The sequence below is a fragment of the Schistocerca cancellata genome, chromosome 3 (genome assembly GCF_023864275.1).
Source record: "Schistocerca cancellata isolate TAMUIC-IGC-003103 chromosome 3, iqSchCanc2.1, whole genome shotgun sequence".
In the NCBI taxonomy this organism is placed as follows: Eukaryota; Metazoa; Arthropoda; class Insecta; order Orthoptera; family Acrididae; genus Schistocerca; species Schistocerca cancellata.
In genome coordinates this window covers 724,497,370-724,520,533 of record NC_064628.1, presented here as the reverse complement: position 1 = coordinate 724,520,533, position 23,164 = coordinate 724,497,370, and the positions used below count along the sequence as shown (strand labels likewise).

Here is a 23,164-nt window from a genome sequence, read left to right as displayed (position 1 = left end):
TGCCAAATTTCATGATTCTAGGCCAATAGGAAGTACCCTACAGGCTTCAATGGTGGTTGTTTCTTCTTTCTCTCTCGATCAAAGACTGAATAAGACACAGTGACAAATGTTGGAAGTTGCAATACACGTTAAATGGTTTTGTTTGCAACTGCTCACTGCATTGACGTCTGGAGAGGTTTCTGTTAACTACATCACAATATGTTGGCGCATTAGTACTTGGGTTGTACTTTTGAATCAAGAGTGCACTATTTCTGTTTCCTCAGCATTTTCCAGATTGATAATTAAACCATGGAGGGTCCTTTCCATCCTTAATCCACTTACTTGGCACATTCATTTCCAGAGTGTGATTTATAATCAGTTTAAACTTTGCCCATATCATACTGAATCTAAATGTCCATTCATTGTAAACTAAGTTGGATGCTAACAATTGCTTATCTGTTTTCTCTAGCATAAATACTATCCTAGCCTTCCTGATGGGCTATTAACTATAGTGACGAACATCACTACAGTGACATCAAGATCACTAATCTCTTTCTCTATGCTAACAATGTGGATAACATTATGTCCGTTTGTAGCTACAAGGTCTAAAATATTTTCATTGTGTGTGGGTTGCCTACGTAGTTGTTTGGGGCAGTTTTTGGAAAATGTGTAGAAAAAGTACTTCACAAGACTTGTCTGTCCATAACACCTGCTGTGAACCCATTGATGTAACAGTCTTTACTTGGTAGATTAGAGTCACCACTAGCTAATACTACATGATCTTGATATTTATGTGCTACTGAGCATAAGTTTTTCCTTAAATGATTCTGTTGTGACTTGGCAAGACAGCCAAGTCACTATGCGAGGGTAGCCGAAAAGCACGCGTTAAGCTCACGCAGACTGGCGTGAGGTCTGGAACAGTAAAGTAGTTGAGTCTAGTAAGAAAATAACGTAGTTGCTGGAATACTTAACTTTAATGCATAATTGTTGTACATCGCTCGTTACTGTACAGGCTTCACAATATTAATTATCAAATGCTTTCACAATATTAATTATCAAATGCTATGGCGCCTTGCTAGGTCGTAGCAAATGACGTAGCTGAAGGCTATGCTAACTATCGTCTCGGCAAATGAGAGTGTATTTGTCAATGTAGCTTCGCTAGCAAGTTGGCTGTACAACTGGGGCGAGTGCTAGTACGTCTCTCTAGACCTGCCGTATGGCGGCGCTCGGTCTGCCATCACTGACAATGGCGACACGCGGGTCCGTCGTATACTAGCGGACCGCGGCCGATTTAAAAGCTACTACCTAGCAAGTGTGGTGTCTGGCGGTGACACCACAGATTCTACAACTACTATGTTGGAATCAGGAGGCTGGTGAAAACATCTGATAATTAACCTGAGTTCAGCCAGGCTTGCTACTCACAACCAGATAACTTTACAGTCAAGACTCAATTTCAATGTTGATAGACACAATATTTTTACTGACAGCAATGAACACCCTCCCTCCTATAGTGTCTAGTCGTTATACATTTCATACCTTGCTCAATATTTTGGTGCTTTCTACCTTGGATTTCAATCAATTCTCAGTTTTGAGAATAATTGGTCCACGACAACTTTCCAGGGGGGTGGGGGGGCAGTAAGTTCAGGAAAATTGTCACAAATGCTTCAACAATTTATTGTTAAAATTTTGACTGTTGAAGTGCCTCTACTTTGTATGCAATCTGATTTTGCACTCTGCATATCGACTGGCAGGCTTTCATCAAATGACCTCAAACTACCGCTGAGCCTTATAAAGACCATGCAAATACCACAAGTACTACACTGCCCAAGCTGCTGCTTTCTTTGTGTGGTGCACCCCTCACCAACAGAGTAGTCCTACAAATGTGCAGGTCCAAAAATCTGCAGCTATGACCATCGCGGAATCGATGGTTGATGAGACCGAAATCAAAGGACCCCAACTGATTCTGGATACAGTGCCACAAACTGTGAGCTCTGCTTGCAGGCTGCAAGTAAGGCCAGCAGTCTTCACTACTTCCACTATCTGCCTGTAGGAACTGAGGTGGTCCTCAGAACCCAGTGGTGCTGACATAAGCAAGAACTTGCACACTTCTGCACCCTCCACCCTTGATAGCTGCAGGCAGGGTGTCCATATCTGGGATGAGTCTGGGCTACAAGTTTGGATGCTGCCCAACATGAGTCCACGGGATGTTCATCATACACCATAGGTCCATTATGTGTGTCATAGCCTACACCCACACACTTCTGCAGCAGAACCGAAATCAACTTCGGACCCTACCATTCTGGGCAGGAGTGCCTTGCCCAGTGGAACCTTTGGTCCCCAAGTAAGATGTGCAACTTACATTGAGCTTTTCTCACTACAGCCTTTCACAGTGGCACCAACTGGCACTGATCCACTATCCCTCCTGGTCGGCTTCTCCAGACCACGCACCACCTACATTTTTCTCCCAAGGCTGTTGCTGTTGGCGGAGGAGGGGACGGCAATGAAGTGGCACCAATTGTCACTATGGAAACTGAGTAACTGCTACAACATTATTGTCAGCTCCTGTGGTACCATCAAGCAGATGGCACTTCTACTCAGGAACACCCTCTGACAGGACCATGTCAGACTCCGACATATAAATTGGCCCAGGACCAGTCTGAGTCAGTTGTAACGAAATAACAAATTATGCACCATAGGCATATTGGTTTAGTTTACAGTGTTAGCATTTTGGACTCCTGGTTTTTTTTAACTAGCTTGCAATGCTCTGGACATGTTCTGCAATAGATCTCAAATTGTCTAATTAATCAGACATAAGTCTCCTTCAGTTTTGTGTGCAACCTACCTTTACGAAAGTCTGACTTGGTGTTCTCTCACTCAGCAGTTTCACGAAGAGTTACTCAAACCAAAGTGTAAAATAAATAGTGATTTCTCTCTTAATATTTTTTATTCTGTTGAATTATTTTAACCTTCAAACATACAATGATTTACATCATCAATGTTAGTATTACATACCTGAGTTTTATACATTTCTTTGACATCTTGCAGGTCAAGTTTGAGTTCTTGTGTCTCTTCCACTTTCTCTCCATACATCTGCAACAGAGCATCATACTTGTGCTGAATATCTTCAAACTGAGCTCGGAGTTCTTGAGCACTGGCGAGAGCTGTCTCCTGTTCTTCAATGCGTGCTATCAGTGCCGACACTTCCCCTGTAAGTGCTGCCCTCTCTGCATCCCGACGTGAAAGTTCCCACTGCAGCTGCTGGACTTCACCTGAACAGAGCAAGCAATGATTATAGCTTTTCGGATACTTATAATCTGATATTCTGTCACAACAAAAAACAAAAAATTTAAGAAGAGCAAATGAGATAATTGCTTAGCTACACTCATAAGCAATTGAATTAGAAGTAGATGGCATGTCATTTGACAGAATAACTGTCGCACTCATCAGCATGGTAGTCGAGTGGAAGGTTATAAGAGCACATTTCACTGCAGGCAAATTGTGGAGTTTGGAATGTGAAACACTCCCACTTCAAGTTCGTGCAGGCACTGGGAACTCACTTGTTACAATATAAATGGTATACTGCGTGTAGTTCAATTTGGAGAAAGATGCCGTACAAGAGTCAACACCCGCTTCAGCAACAATGTATTGATGACAGAGGTTGCTTTTGATTACTGAAGATTGCAGCAGTGGCAGACAGGCTAAAATATAGCAATTCAAGAATAAATGCTGGACAACAATGATCAATGATCAGTGAATACCCAAACCTTTTAGAACTACCATCTTTGCTACGCAATACAGAAGTGACCCCTCACATGTGGATCTCTTCTCACAGTATGCCATCAGGAATAGACATTAGGATAGGCACAGTAGCAGCACCATTACATGCACAAAGCACAAAAAAGTGTCACGTAGCTGAGAGTTCCCATACACGTGGCAGAGAAAGAATAATTATGTCAAAAATCACTTGAGGGGAAGCAACCTGCTTGCCAACATAACACCACTAATACAAATGGCAGAGATGTTCTTTTGTTTACCTATAATGAAATGGAGCCTCTGAAATAGCTACCGTCACCTCTACTTGCAAATGATGCAGGAGCTTACTGTCCTGCAATGTGCATACATTTTCTCACTTACAGTGTTTTCATTAACACGCTGCTCTACATCAACATTCCTGAATTGTGTCAGATTTGTCTAAGGATGTCCTGCAGACTTGAGAGACCCTGTGTGGTATCTAAGATCAACTGACCTTAATCCTTTTAGGCATACCTGAAATTCCATCAACCAAGCTGTATGTGCTTTGGCCCAAATCCTGAGTAATCTCCGTTAAGTTGTGGGTGGCAATTTAAAGGACACGGATCAAGGTGGCTCTCCAATACTTCTGGTGTCTCATAGAGCTCATGTCAACATGTGGCACCACCACTGTTAGTGCGAAAGGGAGTGCTATACATTACTTGGTAGGAGTGTCGATTGTGTGTGATTACAGAGAGGAGTGCTTTATTCAAATTTTTCCATCAACCACTGACCATGAAAATGACATGGGTTTTGATATGCATGCAGTAATAAGAATTTAGTTCAAAAATAACACACTGCTTTTACATTTTACATTAAAAATTATATGTTAGGTTTAGGATAATACACTACCACAGAATTCTTCCACCTCATAAACACAGCTGTTGATTAATAGCTTCTGTAGATTGGTTGGCTGTTGGAGTTAAACGAGACCAAATTGCAAGGTCATCAGTCTCTTCGTCCTATCTGTGTTGAACCAGGAATAGTCCTCAAACAAAGGATATAAGAGCCAAATCCTGGGAAGACCAACTAAGCTTGATACAATATGACAGAAATAAAATAAAGGAAAGCAGGAAAGGAGTGAGAGGGGGTAAATTCGGTAAGCCACTCCGTGCGGAGTGCAGCTAGAAGACACCAGGACATTATGGGACACACACCCTCTACATCCCACCAGCACGAAGTCACTGTCCGTTACAGCAAAGAAATGACCAACACAGACAAGACGATAAAAGCTCAGGAAAGATAAAACATTAAAAACAGCAAACATAAAAGAACAACGAGAATAAAAAGGTGGGTCGGGTAGAGGCCAGGCCAGACCGCCAAGCAAGGGTCACTATGGCATCCCAGGGCCAGAGCAGCCAACTCCTCAGTTGGTCAATGAGGCTAAAGTCCCCCACCTCACAGACATAAGTAGAAACTACCTGCACTGGTGAAATGTAAAACCAGGTCATCCGCTAACACTAGAGGTAGCATGTCAGGTAGGTTAAGAGATCGCCACAAAGCAGCCAGATTTGGGCAGTCTAGTAGGATATGGGCCACCATCAGAAGGGCACCACATTGGCGGTAAGGTGGGTCCTCACATCGGAGAATTTGTCTGTGGGTCGGCCAAGTGTGACCAATGCACAGCTGAGACAGGACAGTGGATTCCCTGCGAGAAGCGTGAAGGAAAGACTGCACATGATCATGGTCTCCTTTATTTCTCTCAGTTTCTTTGGGGTGTTCATGGTGAACCATTTCCGCGTTCAGACATACAACAACTGATGGCATAGAGTAAACCGAAGGTACAGTTCTGGAAGCTTCATTCCCAAAATTGGATCCTGGCAACCAACTTTGCCAAATGGTCAGCTGTTCATTCCCTGAGATCCCCCCATGTCCAGGGGTCCAAACATAGACGACCGGCCTTCCAGCTTGATGGAGTCAGAATGAAGATCCTGGATAGTCGTCATTAATGAGTGACGAGGGTAGCATTGACCTATAGTCTGAAGGCTACTCAGGTAATCACTGCAAATTAGCAGGATCTTGACGATGCAAGGAAGAGCATGGATAAGGGCTAGTTTACTGGCCACCAGTACAGTAGTGGAGACACAGGATACATTTGACAAGGACTGTAGTTCAGTGAAATTTGCATGAGGGTATGCAAAACCGATCTGTCCATTAACCATTGAGCTGTAAGTGTACACCACTTCTGAACTTGGAAATGCATTGAGGACGGCAATGAACAGGTGGAAAAACACTATGGGGTCAACTGATTCAGCAAAGGATAAATCAAGACATATGTGAGGTTGGGATATATGCCATGGGGACATAACCGATAGCTCCCTGACAAGAGGCAACAGTGGGGGAAGTGGATTTCAGAGCTCAGACAATGTAGTCTAACTGTAATTACGACCCCCGTTCTTGGTCTCTGTTGTGGGAGGTGAACATCCCTACTAGGAAAAAGGACACGGTAGTTTGGATGCTTCCGGAAGCTGTGAATATGTATAGCATAATTGAGTACCTGTTGCTAGCATCTGATCCATAGTGAAGGGACCCTAGCCTCCATGAGTAGGCTTTTCACAGGGCTAGCTTGAAAGGCTCCTGCTGCAAGTCGGAACCCGCAGTGAAGTATCAGGTTCAGCCACTGTGGGCAATGCCGAACCGTATGCCAGACTCCCATAACTAAGGCAGTACAGAATCAGGGCTTTGTAAAGCTGCAGAAGGGTGGAGTGGTCTGCATCCTAGCTGGTGTTACTGAAGCAGCAAAGTGTATTAAGGTGTAGCCAGCACTTTTGCTTAAGCTAGCGAAGATGGGGAAGCCACATCAGCCAGGCATCAAGGACAAGTCCCAAAAAGTGATATGTCTCCACCGTGTCGATTAATTGGCAGTCACAGTAAATTTCTGGTTGTGGATGAACTGTGTAATGGCAACAGAAGTGCATGACGTGAGTCATCGTGACAGAAAACTGAGAACAATGGGCGAGAACCCATGACTGCGCCTTTCAAATGGCACCCTGCGGTCGGTTTTCAGCGACACACACACACTAGAAGAGCAATAGTAAAAGCAAAAATCGTTAGCATATGAGGGGGCACAGGGACTATTAATACAGAGCCCTGTGGGACCCCTTTCCTGTGGATATTGGGGTACCATGGAAAGCACCAACTTGGCGTGGCATGATAAGAAGTTCTAGACTTAAATCAGAAGTGGGCCATTGAGATCCCACTCATGTATGTGTTGTGGTGTTGCCATGTGATGTCATAAGCCTTTTGCAGGTCAAAGAAGACAGTGAGAAGGTGTTGTCTCAAAAACTATACAGATGGCAGATTACAGGCAAGCCAAATTATCAGCAGTGGAACGGCCTTGACAAAAACCGCCCTGGGATGGAACCAGAAGGCCCCGAGACTCAAGGAGCCTACACACAGCTACAGGCTCACTATGCATTCGAGAAACTTACAGAAAATATTGGTGAGACTAATTGGGTGATAGCTGTCCATATCTCGGTGACGCTTCCCCAGTTTCAGTACTGGGATGATGATGCTCTCCTCTCACTGACACAGGAGCTACCCTCACTCCAGATACAGTTAAAAATGGTAAGAAGAAGGTACCGTCAATCCACTGATAGGTGTTTGAGCATTTGGTTGTGGATGCTTTGCAGTCTTGGGGCTGTATCAGGGCAAAGGGCTAGGGTGTTGAAGAATTCCCACTCACTGAATGGAGTGTTATAGGGTTCCAGGTGCTTTGTAGTGAGAGGTAAGTACAATTGCTCAATTTGCTGTTTAAGGACTTGAAAAGCAGGCTGACAGATCTCAGATGCAGAGGCTCATGCATAATGCAGAGCAAAATGTCTGCATAATGCAGAGCAAAATGTTTGGCTATGACATCTGTGTTAGTGAACACAGCACCGTTCAAGGAAATACAAAGTACACATGCAGAGGACTGATAACCACAGAGGTGTCTGACCTTAGCTCAAACCTGCAAAGGAGGCACGTGTGGTCCAATGGTTGAAATGTGCCATTTTCGGCATTCTTGCTTCTGTCGTTTTATTAAGTGGCAGACCTGGACATAGAGCTGTTTAAAGGCAATGAGGTGCTCGATTGATAGATGGTGTTTATGGTATTAGAGAGTCCACCTACAATCTCTAATGGCCTCAGCAATTTTTGAGGTACACCGAGGTGCTAGCTTCTAACGGAGGGAGAACCTAAAGAACAGGGTTTTGCCAAGTCGGCTGCTGTCAAAATGACTACTGTTGTATTCTGAACAGCCTCACCAAAGTCTCCATTTAGTGGGCAGAAGCAGGTGATGTGAAAGCATCCCAGTTGGAATTTTGGTCAGCTCATCTAGAATGGGAGTGATGCTGAGGGATGGACAGGAAGACTGGGAAGTGTTCACTACCACACAAGTCTTCATGGACCCTCCAGTGGATGGATGGGAGAAGACCAAGGCTGCAAATAGAAAAATCAGTGGCCAAGTAATTTCCATGTGACACACTGAAGAGTGTGGAGGCACCAGTATTTAAGAGAGAGGTCAAGATTTGCCAGTAAGTGTTATATGTCTTAACTGTGGCCAGTGATCATGGTTCCACCCCAAAAAAGGGTTATGGGCACTGAAGTCGCCCCAGATTAGAAAAATTGGGGGAAACTGAGAAACCAATACAGGTAATATGTTCTGAGGCACTCCACCATTGGGAGGGAGATAACCACTACAGACAGTAAATACTGAAATGCTCTTGCCCAAACAGCCACAGCCTCCAAAGTTGTATCAAGAGGCACAAGTTTGCTATATACAGAGTTCAGGACACATGTGCAAACTCCACCTGACACCCTATCATAATTGGTACGATTCTTAAAATTCCCCGATAGCCACAGAGGACAGGGGTCCATGTTGCCAGAAGCCAAGTTCCTTGAAGGGCAAAGCAGAAAGCAGGTGAGGAGCTTAAGAGATGTCATAGCTCAGTCAGGTGGTGGAAAAAAACCACTAGAATTCCACTGGAGAACTGTACTGACAATTTACTGTGAGGGTGTGAAGGGACCAAGGAGGCAGATTACATCTACTGGTTAAGAGGGAGTGGTATCATGATGTACAGGTTCTGAGACACGTTGTTAGTGAGATTATGGGCCCTAGGGGCCACTGGGATTGCTGCTGTAGTCACAGAAGCAGAACATGTGGGATTCGGTGGTGTGGGTGTCACTGGAATTTTCTTCATCTCGGAAGAATTATTTTGTCTTTCTTTTCTGCAGGCATTTGGATGAGTGGGAGGACCTCCCTGAATCAGTTTCAGGGACTGAAGAAGCTCATGCAGCTCTATGATCAGCAGTCTGTGGGTGCTTCAGCCACTGGCTGGTATCCAGTTGCAGACCGGAAGAAACCTTGGAGGGGAGTGTCTCAAGTGACCCTGACATAAGAAGCTGGACAGAGGTGATGCGTCTTGGCATCCATGGTGGGTGGGGAGCCATTGCTCCAGAAGTAGGTGTGGGGGAAACAGCAGTAGGAGAACCCCCAACCATTAGGAGAACAAGCATTGTCCAGCAGCCCCAAGGGCTCACTGTAGGATACATTATGGAGGAGAGTACCAGTGGCAGAGAGGGTGATGTCATCATAGCTGTAGCATATGACACAGTCATGCATGCACGATATAGATGCTCATACTTTTTCTTGGCCTCTTCATACATCAGCCTGTCCAAAGTCTTATATTCCCATATTTTTTTCTCCCTGCAGTCTGGTGAGCAGCTGGTGCAGACAAGCGGAGGAGCACAAGGAATGTTCATGTACAACAGTTGTTCACAATTTCTACAGACTGGGCTGGCATTGCAACTTGAAGACATATGCCTGAATTTCATACCTTTGAAGTACTGCATGAAGTTGGCAGGACAAAGGGACATATGGTGTCACGGCACAGCGGTATACCATCACCTTGACCTTTTCAGGCAACGAGGAGCCCTCAAAGGTCTATTGACCTTCGGACCCTTGTGGACACAACTGACAGAAAGTACACCCTGTCACTCCAAGATGGCGCGTATATAATCATCGGATTGCAAGAGGTGGTCACGATGGAAAAGGATGCCTTGAACCCTGTTTAGATTATTATGGGGAGTGACGGTCACCAGAATGTTACCCAGCTTGTCACAAATGAGAAAAGCCCATGACTGGACAGGGGATGTTATTCTAATCAAAATTGATCCACTCTTCATTTTTAAGGGGGTTGCAACTTCCCCAAACCTGTTCTCAATAATCTATACAAAGAATAAAGGCTTTGTGGCCAAAAAAAGAATCCACATCTGTCCTTGTACAAACCAGGTATTGGGGAGAGCATTTCTCTTGCTTCTCACTTTGGCCGATGTCCCTCCCATGGTACACCCAAGGAAGGAAATATTTTGGAGTCGTATTGCTCTGCCATGGGGAGGGAGTGTTTCTACAGATACCTCTCAAAGGAATTCTATGGTAGGTCTATCACTGCCAGGGGTAGTTTAATATACAGCTGTATGCCAGTATATTGGAAACTATTTTGGGGCTTGTTTAATTTAGCCTAAATCTACATTATTTGTGTTCTTTGTTCGATAATTATGTATAGAACTTCTGCAATTTAAAGTCTCCAGCTGCTTCATTGGTATTGTCTCTCCCAACTGCAAAGAATAACCACCAAATTCAACAGAGATCACTGAAGGTGAAAGCAACAACAGCTACAATATAATATCCGTGTTGCTCTTATGAGCCACTTAATTGCAAAATATGTGTTCATTACATGACGATCCAAAAGATGCCTTGGTACTATTTATTGATCATACTTTATGGCTTATTGAATCTTAAACAGTACAACAAAGACTACACATTTAAATACGGTTGGTACAAATACCACTGACATGAGTGTCTGAACCCCCTCAGATTTTCTAAATTAATAAACATTATCAAATCAGCATAGGCCATAGGAACCTAATGATTTGATATTGCACACCTATGTACTAGGATTTTGTTATAAGTGTCAACCAACTAAAGGATGATCTCCTGAACTCCGTTGATAATCAGCTCAGTAAAGTCTGGCACATGACTATTAAAAAGCGAAAAACAACTGACATCAATAGTAAACCATTACAGTAGGCTTTTACAACAATCCCAATGAAGTGCATTTGGAGATTGAGTAACCTGTTTCAAATCAAGGAAACAAAATTTAATTATGTTGCAAGAGATGCTGTAACAGTGCAAAGTAGCTAACAGCGGCTTTCTAATGCAGCTTATAGCAGCTGTTCTTGTGTTCAAACAGAATGAACAATCACCAAGTGTACAAACCCATTCCATCATACATTTTACATTATTTTACAATGAAAAAACTGTCAACTAAAAAGAGGTTTGGAAGTAAAAAGTAATGTGAAATTCAAGACCATCCTACAGAATAGGCAATCAGTTTGGAGGTATAAACCTGTAGAGGTACCTGACATCAACAATAAACATTTTTACCAATCATAAAATTTTGGTTGTGGTGTAGAATGTTTGTCGACACCTTTCCCAACATTTCCCCCGTGTTTTCCCCCTTTTTCAGTCCTTTTTAAAATGAAAATTCTGCCATATGTATCACAATGTATCTTACTTATCTGTCTCAAATGTAATTTGCAAATTCAATTTGAACTAATACACATATATTCTTAGAGGACGCTATCAAGGTGGCCACAAAGAGCAACTGAACTGATAGAAATTGAATGACATTGTGTACTGTTGTCTGGTGTTACGCTGCTGCCGACTTACCTAACAAACAACATTATGTTTAATGTCTCTACCTTATCTATGTAAGATGATTTCAAACTCAATTACAAACACTTCAGCAACTGTTCAGTCTACAAGTCACTTTAACTTTCTTAGATAAGGACACAGAACAGTGTAATTATTTTCTTCAATGATTTATTGAGGCAGAGAACAAAGTATCTGCGAGAAGGTCGAATTTTATGTTGTGCTATAGTGGATTCCCTTAGACGTTTCTTGCATTTGAGATTGTGATTAAAAGGTTTCATACTTTGTGTTTAGTCCTGTGAATGTGTTCCAAATATATAAATAGATTCAACAGTGGCAGGTGTCTTAATTTTAACCAAAGCAAATAAAACTTCTAAGTGATTTGTTTGTAACAATGTCAGTTATAATCTAACCCCATAACATGGCTTTGTTATGACTTTCTACTCAGGTGCAGCAAATGCTTCCAAGTATTTTCATCCATTTTTCCTGCGGCAGAAATGACATACTCGAGTTATTTTGTTATGATCTTGTCTGAGTGTCAATCACTGCTGCAAAATGTCTCTTAGATTCCCAACTGTGCTGCAATTTGCTGTTCTATATGCTTTGATATTTATCTTTTCTGGAGTTAATCACATTGATTATTCATACAACCAGCCACAAAATCCAAATCATATCACAGTGTCTCCAAACAAAATTTAATACTGTTTAAGAGTATGAAAAATGCAGCCAAAAAAACAGATCAAAATGCTGTGCATCCATTGGTCTGCCACAATGTATAATAGTATATACTACTCTTCTGTTACTCCAAATTCCTACCATGCCACATTTTTACCACTGTAATTGACAGCGAGTGTTTAGGTATGTGACTCCTGCTGTATGTGCTGTTACTCATGCTAGGAAACCAATTATAGACATTTCTTGATAAACAGTGTAAGTACTGCTTAATCTCAAGATGTAATCCAAAATCTGGTGTTTTAGTTCCAAGTGGATTTTTTCCAGCTTCACTACATATCAATGATATCAATAGTATGTGTCTAGCAAACCCCTACTCATCATTTTCAATTTCTTCTATAAGGCCACCTGTGACATTATCTCCAGTATATGTTTACATTACTAACATTCTACTTACTCCAACATACACAATTACCTAAAATTTTTTGAGATTTAATAACAATGTGCTGCCAACATACAAAAGTACTAACCATCCCGTAACTTCAGCTGTGCCTGAAGTCCTTCGAGCAGTGATGTTGTGTTTCCAGAACGCAGACTATCATACACATTGCTTAAACGCCCAGAATTTGATGCTGTGTCAAATGCCTCATCAGGAAACTGAAACAAATCACTTGTTAATTATAACGCACATTAAATGTACACTCACTGACCACTAAATATTGAGAAATTTTCAAAAAGGTGAACTACATTAAAATATCTCTATTTTTGGGTGGAAAGCTAGAGCAACAGTAATTTGTCTAGGGAAGAAATCAACACTAGCAGCCAAGTCAGTGAAGCTGCGGACAAATGTAATACTATAGCTATGATTTTTTTACCAATTGTTCTAGTTTTTCCTAATATTATAAAATTACTAGCAAAAAGTGTCACAATAGATGTAGAAAGGTCAAAACATCAAATCATAGCTGCATTTCATAAAATTACAGGACTTTTCAATACAAAAAGTACAACATATGTAGGGGACCTCCGAAAGGAAGTTGCACATGTGGCTCCACACTAAGACCCCTGCACAACAAGAGTGGTAAATTGTCAGAAGACAGTACATGTTCCGGGTTTACTGCAGAGACAATCTGTGTATGACTGAACTGGTGTAGAAAATGGAAATATACTCTGAAGTTGAAATATACAGGACAAAATGATTCTTGTGAGCAAAACATCTAACTTGCACACACACTCACCATGAAATTTTGGTGGTATATGGACGAAATAAAATGTTGCATCAAGTCATAGAGAAATAGTGCCAACAATTCGACCAAAACTGCTTATATATGTGTGTGATGCCAATCGGGAAGGAAGGTCACCAACATCGACCACAGATGACAATATCCAAGCAATTAGCAAGCTGAGATAACATCTGGGAAGAGAGAGATTTTCCGTCAATGAGGACATTCACGCAATAGTTCTTGAAGGATCAAGGAGCAGATTCTATCACTGAGGAATCGAACGACTATTAGAATATTTCAAGTGTCCTTTATAGATACTTGGTGACTGTGCTGATAAATAGTGTACATATACGCATTAGTTTGAAGTGTGATGCAGCATTCAATTATAGTTACTTTGCCTGCAATATAATGTGTAATTTACTTTTTGAAGTGCTCTTGTACTACAAAAATTTGCAGTTCTTTCTTCAGATAAAAAAGATGTAATCGTAGACAATTACAAATTTATTTATTTATTACATTTTATGGCCTTTATTGAATCACTCTATCCAACAAAGAATTTTTCAGTTTCCTGTCAGCCCAGTACTTCTTCATTCTCTCGAATCTCATCCTTCTTTCTTCATCGGAAACCACCCTTCCTATTGTCTGTATGTTGATTCTTGTTTGCAGTCTGGTTTGTTCATCTGTGAGCTTCCTGACTTTGTCAGATTTGTTTCTTAGGTCTTCCAATGCAGTGTGTAGCTCATCCATATCTTCCTTGATTTCTGTAATCCACTTAATGTTGCATTTACTATTCCATAATTTTTCTATTATTCTCGAGATAATCCTGTTCTCTGGTGTTCTGATTAGATGTCCGAAACATGAAATCCATTTCTTCCTGATTGTACTCACTACTGGTTCTACTTCCTTGTAGACTGTTTCATTTGTAGCTACTCTCCAGCGTCCATCTTTCAAGTACGATTTGTTAATGCACGTTCTGACGATTCTTCTCTCTATTTTGAGTATTTTGTCTACTTGTGCAGTGTTAGTTGTTTTGAAGATGGTTTCACTTGCATATGTTATTTCTGGTTGAGTGGCTGTTTTGTAGTGTTTTAATTTTGTTGCTATTGACAGGCTCTTTTTGTTGTAGGTGTAATTAACTGGGTTGCTTTTATCTCCTTTTTTGTGGAGTGTGTGGATTATGGCTATGGTCCAATGTTCAGGAAACTTTTCTGTAACCCAGATTTTTGTTAGGGCTGTGTTTAAAGATGTTGGAACTGTATCACTGGCATATTTCCACATTTCTGCAAAAACTTGGTCTTCTCCGCATGCCAATTTTTCATCTCTCTGAGTGCCGTTTCCACCTCTTGGATTGTTGGAGGATTTATGAGATCAGGTGGAGTCTTGATGGGTGTGTGTGTATTAATTGCTAAAAGTTCCTGGAGTTCTTCACAATTCAAAAGTTTACTAAATGCTTTGCCATGATTTCAGTATTTTCCATGTCATTATGTGCTATTTTTTCATCTTCCCTTTACAGCATTAACGTGGGAGGGGCAAATTTTTGTAATTGTCTTCCAAACATTTTGTAAAAGTCTTTGGAATTGGTTTTGTGGTAATTTTCTTCTATTGAGTCAATTAGATCTTTCTGTGACTGTCTCTTGGTTTGACTGATAATTTGTGTGAACTGTTTCCGGATTTTTTTGAGGTTGGTTGCATTTTCCTCTGTTTTCTGTGTTTGAAATTTTAACAATGCAAGATGTCTAACCATGCATGATGTCTTTCTTAATGAATGTTGTCACATTCTGAGTTCCACCAGACATGTCTTTTACGTGGGTTCAATGGGGCTAAATTTTATGCTTGTTGCCTGAGAATTTGAACCAGTTCTTCTAAATTATCTGTCAGTTTTATGTTTTGTGTGACTTCTCTATATTTATAATTTCTAGTTAATTGGTGGGGACCAAAGTTCCTCTTTCGTTTATTGCACTTTGGTTTCTTTTTTAGTGGTGTGAACTTAATTTTGATTTTGACAATGTAATGATCTGAACCTGTATCTACCCCTCTTAGTACTTTAACATTGTAGATTTCTCTGTGGAAGAATTTGTCCATAAATACATGATCCAGCTGCCATTCTCCTTTTCTCCAATCAGGATGTTTCCACATTATGAATTTATGAAAAGATGATATAACCACATATGAGAATCTGTCATATTTGGACTCTGAAGCGAAAGAGAGAGATAGGTGATTTGTGTGTTGGAGCAACTGATATGGCATACTTCTACATTTCATTCAGTTCAGAGCAGTTAGTAAAAGACAGAAATTTGAATTCAGAACCTGATCTGAAATACATTTGTGATCTGCCACACAAGTTCACCATTATTAGTGACAGACAGACCTGTCACCCTCTGTTCATGCTCATATTGACATCAGTGGATGGACAAGTAGTTAGTTATATCATTTACCCAATACGCATTTTATATTTTATAACAGCTTTCCAAAAACCAGGGCAACTGTTTTATGCTCAAGTCAAGAAAAGGCAAAGTCTGTGAGACAAAATATTTACAATGAAGAACTGAGAGTCGCAAATGTATAATGAACTCAAACACACTTGACTGCTGGTCTCTGTAGGGGTCTGCTGTGTTCATGACATCAGTCATTATACAGTGTGACTCCAAAAAGTGTACTGCTTAAGGTACTTGCAGAATATCACTTCTGATCTAGGGTTCCAAGAGTATTGTTATCTTTCCCCTGCCTGCCTGCCCATTTGCCTGAATTGGGAAATTCCAAGATACAAGACAGATACAACACTTTCAGTTATTTTGTGTTTATTCATTTTTACAAAATGCTTATATTTGGGTAACTGTTAACTGCTAAGCAAATGCTTTTATCCAATCTGAACAGAGCCTGTGTATGGCTGTGCAGGAAACTTGATCAAGTCTTGTGAGTATTTCAACAATTAGACTAATTCAGGAATTAAACAAACTATCTTGATGGTTAAATTGAAGGTGGGTAAGCAACAATGGCTGCTAGTGAAGGAAATGAGTTTTGTGGCTAGAGGTAAACTGAAAAAGGAGGAGGAGGAGGAGGAGGAGGAGGAGGAGATTAGTGATTAATGTCCTGTTGACAATGAGGTCATTAGAGATGCAGCACAAGATCAGATCAGGGATGGATGGGGAAGAAAATTGGCCATACCCTTTCAAAGGAACCATCCTGATATTTGCCTGCAGCAATGTAGGGAAATTGCAGAAAACCTGTATCAGGATGGCCAGACGCATGCTTGAACCATCGTTCTCTTGACTGCGGGTCCAGAGTACTAACCACTGTGCCACCTCACTCGGTAAACTGAAAAGGATGCTTCTCGTTTCTAATACTACATTTAGTGTACTCTTGTTATTTGACTGGAAGCTGACTTTGAGATGTTACAAGAGCATTTTACAATCAGGAAGGTTGTGTTGGGAGAGATCACACTAAACAACCGAGGGGTAAAAGCCTCAAAATTCGGATTTCTGTCAGCAAGAATTTAATAGGCTTAACACAGGCAGATGAAGTATGACCGTATGAGACTGGCCCACTCTAAAGCTACCTGTCATGTATCTGGTTCTTCCCCCCCCAATGACTTCCCTGTAACAAAAATTAAGAGAGTAAGGAATGAAGGCAGTGTACTTATGTGTATTTTCTTCATTACAATAAACATTTTATCACACTCTCATTCGAAGAAAGATCAGCAATAACAGCAGTTATGTATGCTGTAGTTTCTCCCCGTAAGATTTTAGCAAGCACCCAAATATGAGCCAAACAAGATTTTGTGCTACCACACCAATGTACTAGCTATTGTAATCATATGTCAAAAAGTATCAAATTCAGACATTTCTGCATCTGGCTTACAGCTGAGTTCCTCATGTGATCCCTTCTTTTCCCAAAAGTGGAAGAGTACAGTTACTAGTGCACTAAGAAGCAGAAGTATCTGTTTCCTTCACTAACTGGTTTGGAAAGATACATTGGTGCATGCAAATTCAAGGTGAAAACTTGGAGAAAAGAAGACATATAAGAGTTATGTTTTCCTGGAAATGTAGATTTGTGTCACCTTCTCAAATGGAACTACTGATTATTATGAAGTGTTATGATGCAAGACCTCATTAAGTTGACTACATCTGACATGATAATCACATAATGTGTGTACAAGTTTGAAGAATTATGTCACATGTCCTTATATACAACATGCAGCTTTAACATTTGGTGGAGAAAAAATTAAATAAATAAATAAATAAAACTTACAGCAGAATTTCACTGATGAAATGCTCTTGGGTTAGCTAGTTCAATTTTCAATATATTATATGCATTTCACACATTATCATGTGGAACATGTCAACTGGACGAAAGAATGCTTTTAGCCATTTACAGATTTATAAATGACTACATATGTCTATTAAAGAAGTTTTCTGAGTAGAGAACAGGTTGTTATGGAGAAACAATCTGAATCTACATTTGGAAACATTTGTTGTCAGTCATACAGTCCATGGCCAGATTATCACAGAATTTTATATCTCTTTCAAAAGGAAAATTATCTTCAGAAAACTATGAAATTATGGTAAAGACTGGTTGGCCAGTACTTAACATCAGAAAGCAAAATTATTAGTACTGCCAACAGGCACACATGAAAGTATGATAAACTATCCTAGCCTTTGTATAATTAGATCCTTTCTTAGGGATAAGTTGGGGAAAGTTAACAAGGAACGTCCGAGCACTCGTATCCCAAGATGAGAGGAACTTGCCCTTTGTGAGGAGGAGGGTGATCTCACAACAAACGGGTCTCTCTCATCCTGGCATCTGAGTAACATGATCTTCTTTGGTGATCTTCCCCAACCTATCCCTTTTTTCCTATCCGATGAAGCAGCTAATAGCTTAAGAAGCTAGAACAGTTTCTTGTACTTTTATGTGTGTCTATCAGCAGTACTAAGAATTTTGCCTCCTTAAGATTTCATAGCAGTTTATTTTTCTCCTCTGTGTGCCAAAGTTAGATTTACTACAGAGAAGTGCAGGTCATGTTTTCTTCTAGTATTGTGTTTATGAATATCTACATTATTCTCACACTGCAATGGATTGTTGGCAAAAACTTTCATCAGTAAATAAATACACTGTGGTTAATATTGCAAATGACTTAAAACAAATGCCAGCAAACTATATGTGTGTGTGCATGACAAACGGTTCAAATTACTTTCTTCTATCAAATAAACACTTTTTGCATAAGTGAGGAGCTAACCCAGAGTATTAGCCTGCAGGTCATCAGTGAACAGAAAAATGCAAAATAAGCCAACTCACTATTTCCAAGTCCACATAGTTGTCAGTTATTCTTACGTGAACAGTAGCTGAATAAAAATGTTTAAGCAGGTCTACTATATGGGCTTTCCAGTTTAAATGTTAATCAGTATGGATATCCCAAACTTTAAAACTTTCTACTCTGTTTATTATTCTTTTTTGGCACACAACATTAATAGGCGGTGGGATGTTTTTGACAGTACAAAAATGGATGAGCTGTAGTTTTTCAGAGTTTAAAGCTAATATATTTATTCAAATCCAATCAATCAGTCAATAACTTTAACAAAAGTGTCATTTACTGTTTCCCTGCTGTTGCTTATATGTTGGGCTTGACAATAATGCATGTATCATCTGCAAAAAGGGACTAATTCTGCCTCCTGATTTACATAAAACGGTCAATCAATAACATACAAGACTACCGTTTATTGTTACACGTACATATGCACCATGCATCAGTCCACTATAGATGAGTGGTTGCCTTTCCCTTATTTTACATGTAGCAAGAATAGTAATTGGTACATAATCAAAACTTATGGATCCCCTGTTGTGATTTCTTGTCATGCACACTACATGGCACCCCTAATTGTATAACTCGGACACTCTTGCACAACTTTTTGCCTCTTCTAGCTCAAATAGATACTAAACAAGGCATGTATTGAATAATGTATTCCATAAAAACTTAACTTCTATTAATAGAACATTCACAGGGGAACCATATAGGTGAAAATTTTATTACGAGTTCAGTTAAAGCATAAACATCTTCCTCAGTAGAGTATCCCTTTTGACATCTAAACAGTGAATGACGAAGTATCCCCTAACTCCCAAGATGGATGACAATCCTTCAATACATCACGTTTCAACACAGCATCGACTAGGAATACCATTAAGCTTGCACTCTTCTGTCTATCTGCCACTGCCTGTCATCCTACTCCTTTTAGTGAGCCTTTTCCACAGACCCCCAACATCAACTAGAGCTAAATTTCTATTTCATGCATTTTTGCATTCCTTGGAAGTTCTCTTTTATTTTGTTCTTCTTCCCCTTGTTTCCACAACAAGCAACCTAGTCATATTTGGGTATAAAATCTTGAAACTGCATCCATTTAATTATACATATCTGCAGTAATTTCTAAATTATTTTGTTATGTGTAACAACTTCATCCATATTATTAAAGTGCTTTACTAAAAGGTTTTTCCTTCTCCTTAATGTTCAGTGTTCCTGACAGGTTACTAACTTGATCAATGTAAGAAAAGATAGATTTGCTACTTACCATAAAGATGACATGTTGAATTACGAACAGGCACAATTAAGACACTTACACAAAAGCATCCTGGTCGAAGCTTCCACAGTTCGTGGGCATGGGTGTGTGAGGTGTGCTTGTTTGTGTGAAGGAATGGTGTGTGTTTCTCTTTCTTTTTCTGACGAAGGCTGTGGCTGAAAGTATATGTGTAAATGTCTTAATTGTGTCTGTCCATAAATTAATGTGTCATCTTTACGGAAAGTAGCAATCTATGGTGTCATCTCTACATAAAGCAGCAATCTATCTTTTCCTACATTGTTGATATTCCAGTCTGGTGTTTCCATAGTTTGAGTTTGATAACTTGATGTTTCTTAGAAGGACCACAAAGAAATCAGCCACTATGTTGTTGAAGGAGGGATTCGATTGTATATCTGAATTAATTCTGGGGGAGAAAAAAAACACAAGTAAATATGTCCAGTCAGAACTCGATTTGAATCCAATTCCCTCTGAATACAATTCAGCATGTTATCAATATAAATCCTGCACAACACAAACATGAAGGCTTAACTTACAGTGTGTTCCTAATTCACACCATAATAATCTCCAGCAGAGTATGTTAGCAGGTATAATACTGAAGTGGAAGAATTTGCTTCTTGATGTCACAGAATGACAAGGCTGAAAGAGGAAGGGAATAAAACAAACAGAGTGAGAATAGCTAGCGAGCGAGAGAGAGAAAGAGAGAGAGAGAGAGAGAGAGAGAGAGAGAGAGAGAGAGAGGCAGGTAATCACTATCTGCAGATAAACTGTGAATGGTGCACAGGCACACATAAATCTCATAAAATCATATTAGCATTCAACATTTTGCTCATCTTTTAGCTACGGAATAACTCAATCTCACCCCCAGCACCACCAACCTGGCCACCACAATATCACACATCAAGCTGACACACTGAACTTGCATTTGGGAGGTTCAGTCTTCAAATCCCCATAGAGGCATTCAATTTGATTTCCATGGTTATTCAAAATTGCATAAGTGAATGTTGGGATGGTTCCTTTGAAAAGAACAAAGCCAATTTCCATCTCTACTTAGACCAATCCAATCTTGTGCTCCATCTCTACTGGGATTTTAAATACTAATCTTAATTTTCTTTTCCCACAAATGCAAAGGATGATATTCAAGACCGCAGCAAAAATGGACAAGTGAAGTAGGAATAAAAATTAAAAGACATCTAGCACACAATATTAGCATTGTTGGAAACTGAACTGATGTGCATCACACAGAGTTCTGGCTGGCCTTACATATAGGGTTGCTTTTTCTTCACCAATAAATGGAATAACAATGCAGTATATCAATGTGTATAATGTCTATTGTTGTACTCGGAAAAGAACATACTGGCAGAACATACATACCTGTGGCCAAGTTACACTTGACACAGACTCTGACAGTGACATTCTGCCGAAGCTCAATGTGGGTGATGACCTTGGAGTTCCTGCAGGAGAAGAACCTCTGCCACCAGAACGCTCCTTTTCAACTGCTATGTCTCTGTCTCGTAACTGATCCTGTTCAAGAGAACATTTAACAGTTGTAACACCTTTACTATTATAAGTGCAATGATGGTAATTTAGCCACATCATCCGTCTCTCCATGTATTTACATTATCTTATGAAAATAACCTGAACTCAGTCATCTGAACATTATATTCACGACATAACATGAAAAAGATAGACAGTTTCCACTTCTTTATGTAGTCGCTTAAAGCTAATATGACAGCCTGCTTGCTTACAGGAAACACACACATACCAACAAATATGTGCAATAGTCAAATTACTACTACACAGTGAGAAACAACAGAATTTTTAGTATTTTTGTACACAGACCTCACACCCGAACAAAGGAATTCTTTGCGAGCAGCTACATCTGGAACTGGTGTCCCAGAAGAACAAGTACAGTTATCAACAGATAATATGAAGTTTCCATTCAAATCCCGTAAAGAAACAGCTGAATCCAAAACAGGAAAACTACACACAAATGTCTTATCAAACGCTACCCCCACATCTAGAAGTATCAGTCACCATTTAGTAAAATCAGTACATAGAGAGGTCTTCCAACTGGTAGTCAAAACTTATTTTGAAGTACATGCTCAAGAGTGATGGCCAAGTCCAATAAATGGTTATAAGTATAATTCGCTGTGAATGTCAGCAAAAGGACAGTGAGTAACCAATACAAACAATACATATACAGTTTATTGAACATTTGGTTCACAACTGACTACTGTCCCCAAACATCTCAGTTGCTGAAGAACTCTGTAGAGTATATTACGATGTGTGAACAAATAAATATATTGGCACAGACATCACATTTCTGGGATAACATTCCCAAAAGGATAGTGGAAATTTGTCTCAATAATCATTTAATATATCTGGATAAAGCGTACAACATTAACACAGTGTGGGACTTTGTACGAAAATTGTTGCAAAATTCATACCAATGTGCCCTATTCACTGGTAATAAACACATGGCAGTCCCAGGTACCAGGTTTGGGATCCTCTGGGTGAAGATGATCCACAGAACACACCTGCGAGGAAGTACCAGAGCTAGACATGAACATCATTCATCCACAGAGGCAGAAGTTTAGCAACAGAGACAACACAACAGTATTTCAATCTATGACAGATCCTGATAGTAAAATCTCAGTTGTGATTTTTTTTTCTGGAATACTATCTCTAAAAAAGTTTGCATTATTGTGTGATTGTGGCACTTACAAGTATTATTATTATTATTATTATTATTATTATTATTACTATTATTATGATGTGGCAGTTTAATACAGATGTAGGCTTAAGCTCCACTGGAAAATGTTGTTTATGACATTTGAAACAAAAGAATTGAGACTAATGTTACTAATTGCCACTAATTTGCAGTACCAGTTAGCAGTGGTCAACTACAAAATAGGATCCATACAAGCCCAGACACTTCTCCATTCATTCATTCATTTTAACGCTCAAAATATTTTTTGAATAGCACTGTTTGAGAGGCTGCTTGCGAGTCATTCCACTATTGCTGACTGATGGCATACAGGAGCATGAATATGTATGGGGAAATTAAAAAGTTTCTGTTTGAAGGCAGTACAGTCTAGACTCACTATGCCAATCAGGCAAAATTGCTATGAGCACTGAGGCAATCATCTCATTGATGCATTATGCTGAAGGTAAAACACCATGTTCTGTTCTGTGAAGAAGCCATAACTGCCTGCTTCACATCCTTGTCCAACAGGAATTGTTGA

At 40.0% G+C, this 23,164-nt stretch overlaps 1 protein-coding gene across 3 annotated transcripts in view; it reads right to left on the bottom strand.

Annotated features, from left to right (window-relative positions):
* Positions 1-23,164, bottom strand: part of LOC126175739 (TATA element modulatory factor) — a 173,250-nt gene that overhangs the window by 4,803 nt on the left and 145,283 nt on the right. For all 3 annotated transcript variants that reach the window (XM_049922689.1, XM_049922691.1, XM_049922690.1), the window contains exons 17-19: positions 21,291-21,440; positions 12,664-12,790; positions 2,992-3,248 (exon numbers count right to left, since the gene is read on the bottom strand). In XM_049922689.1, coding sequence (XP_049778646.1) covers positions 2,992-3,248; positions 12,664-12,790; positions 21,291-21,440 — 534 coding nt within the window. The remainder of the gene's footprint in view (positions 1-2,991; positions 3,249-12,663; positions 12,791-21,290; positions 21,441-23,164) is intronic.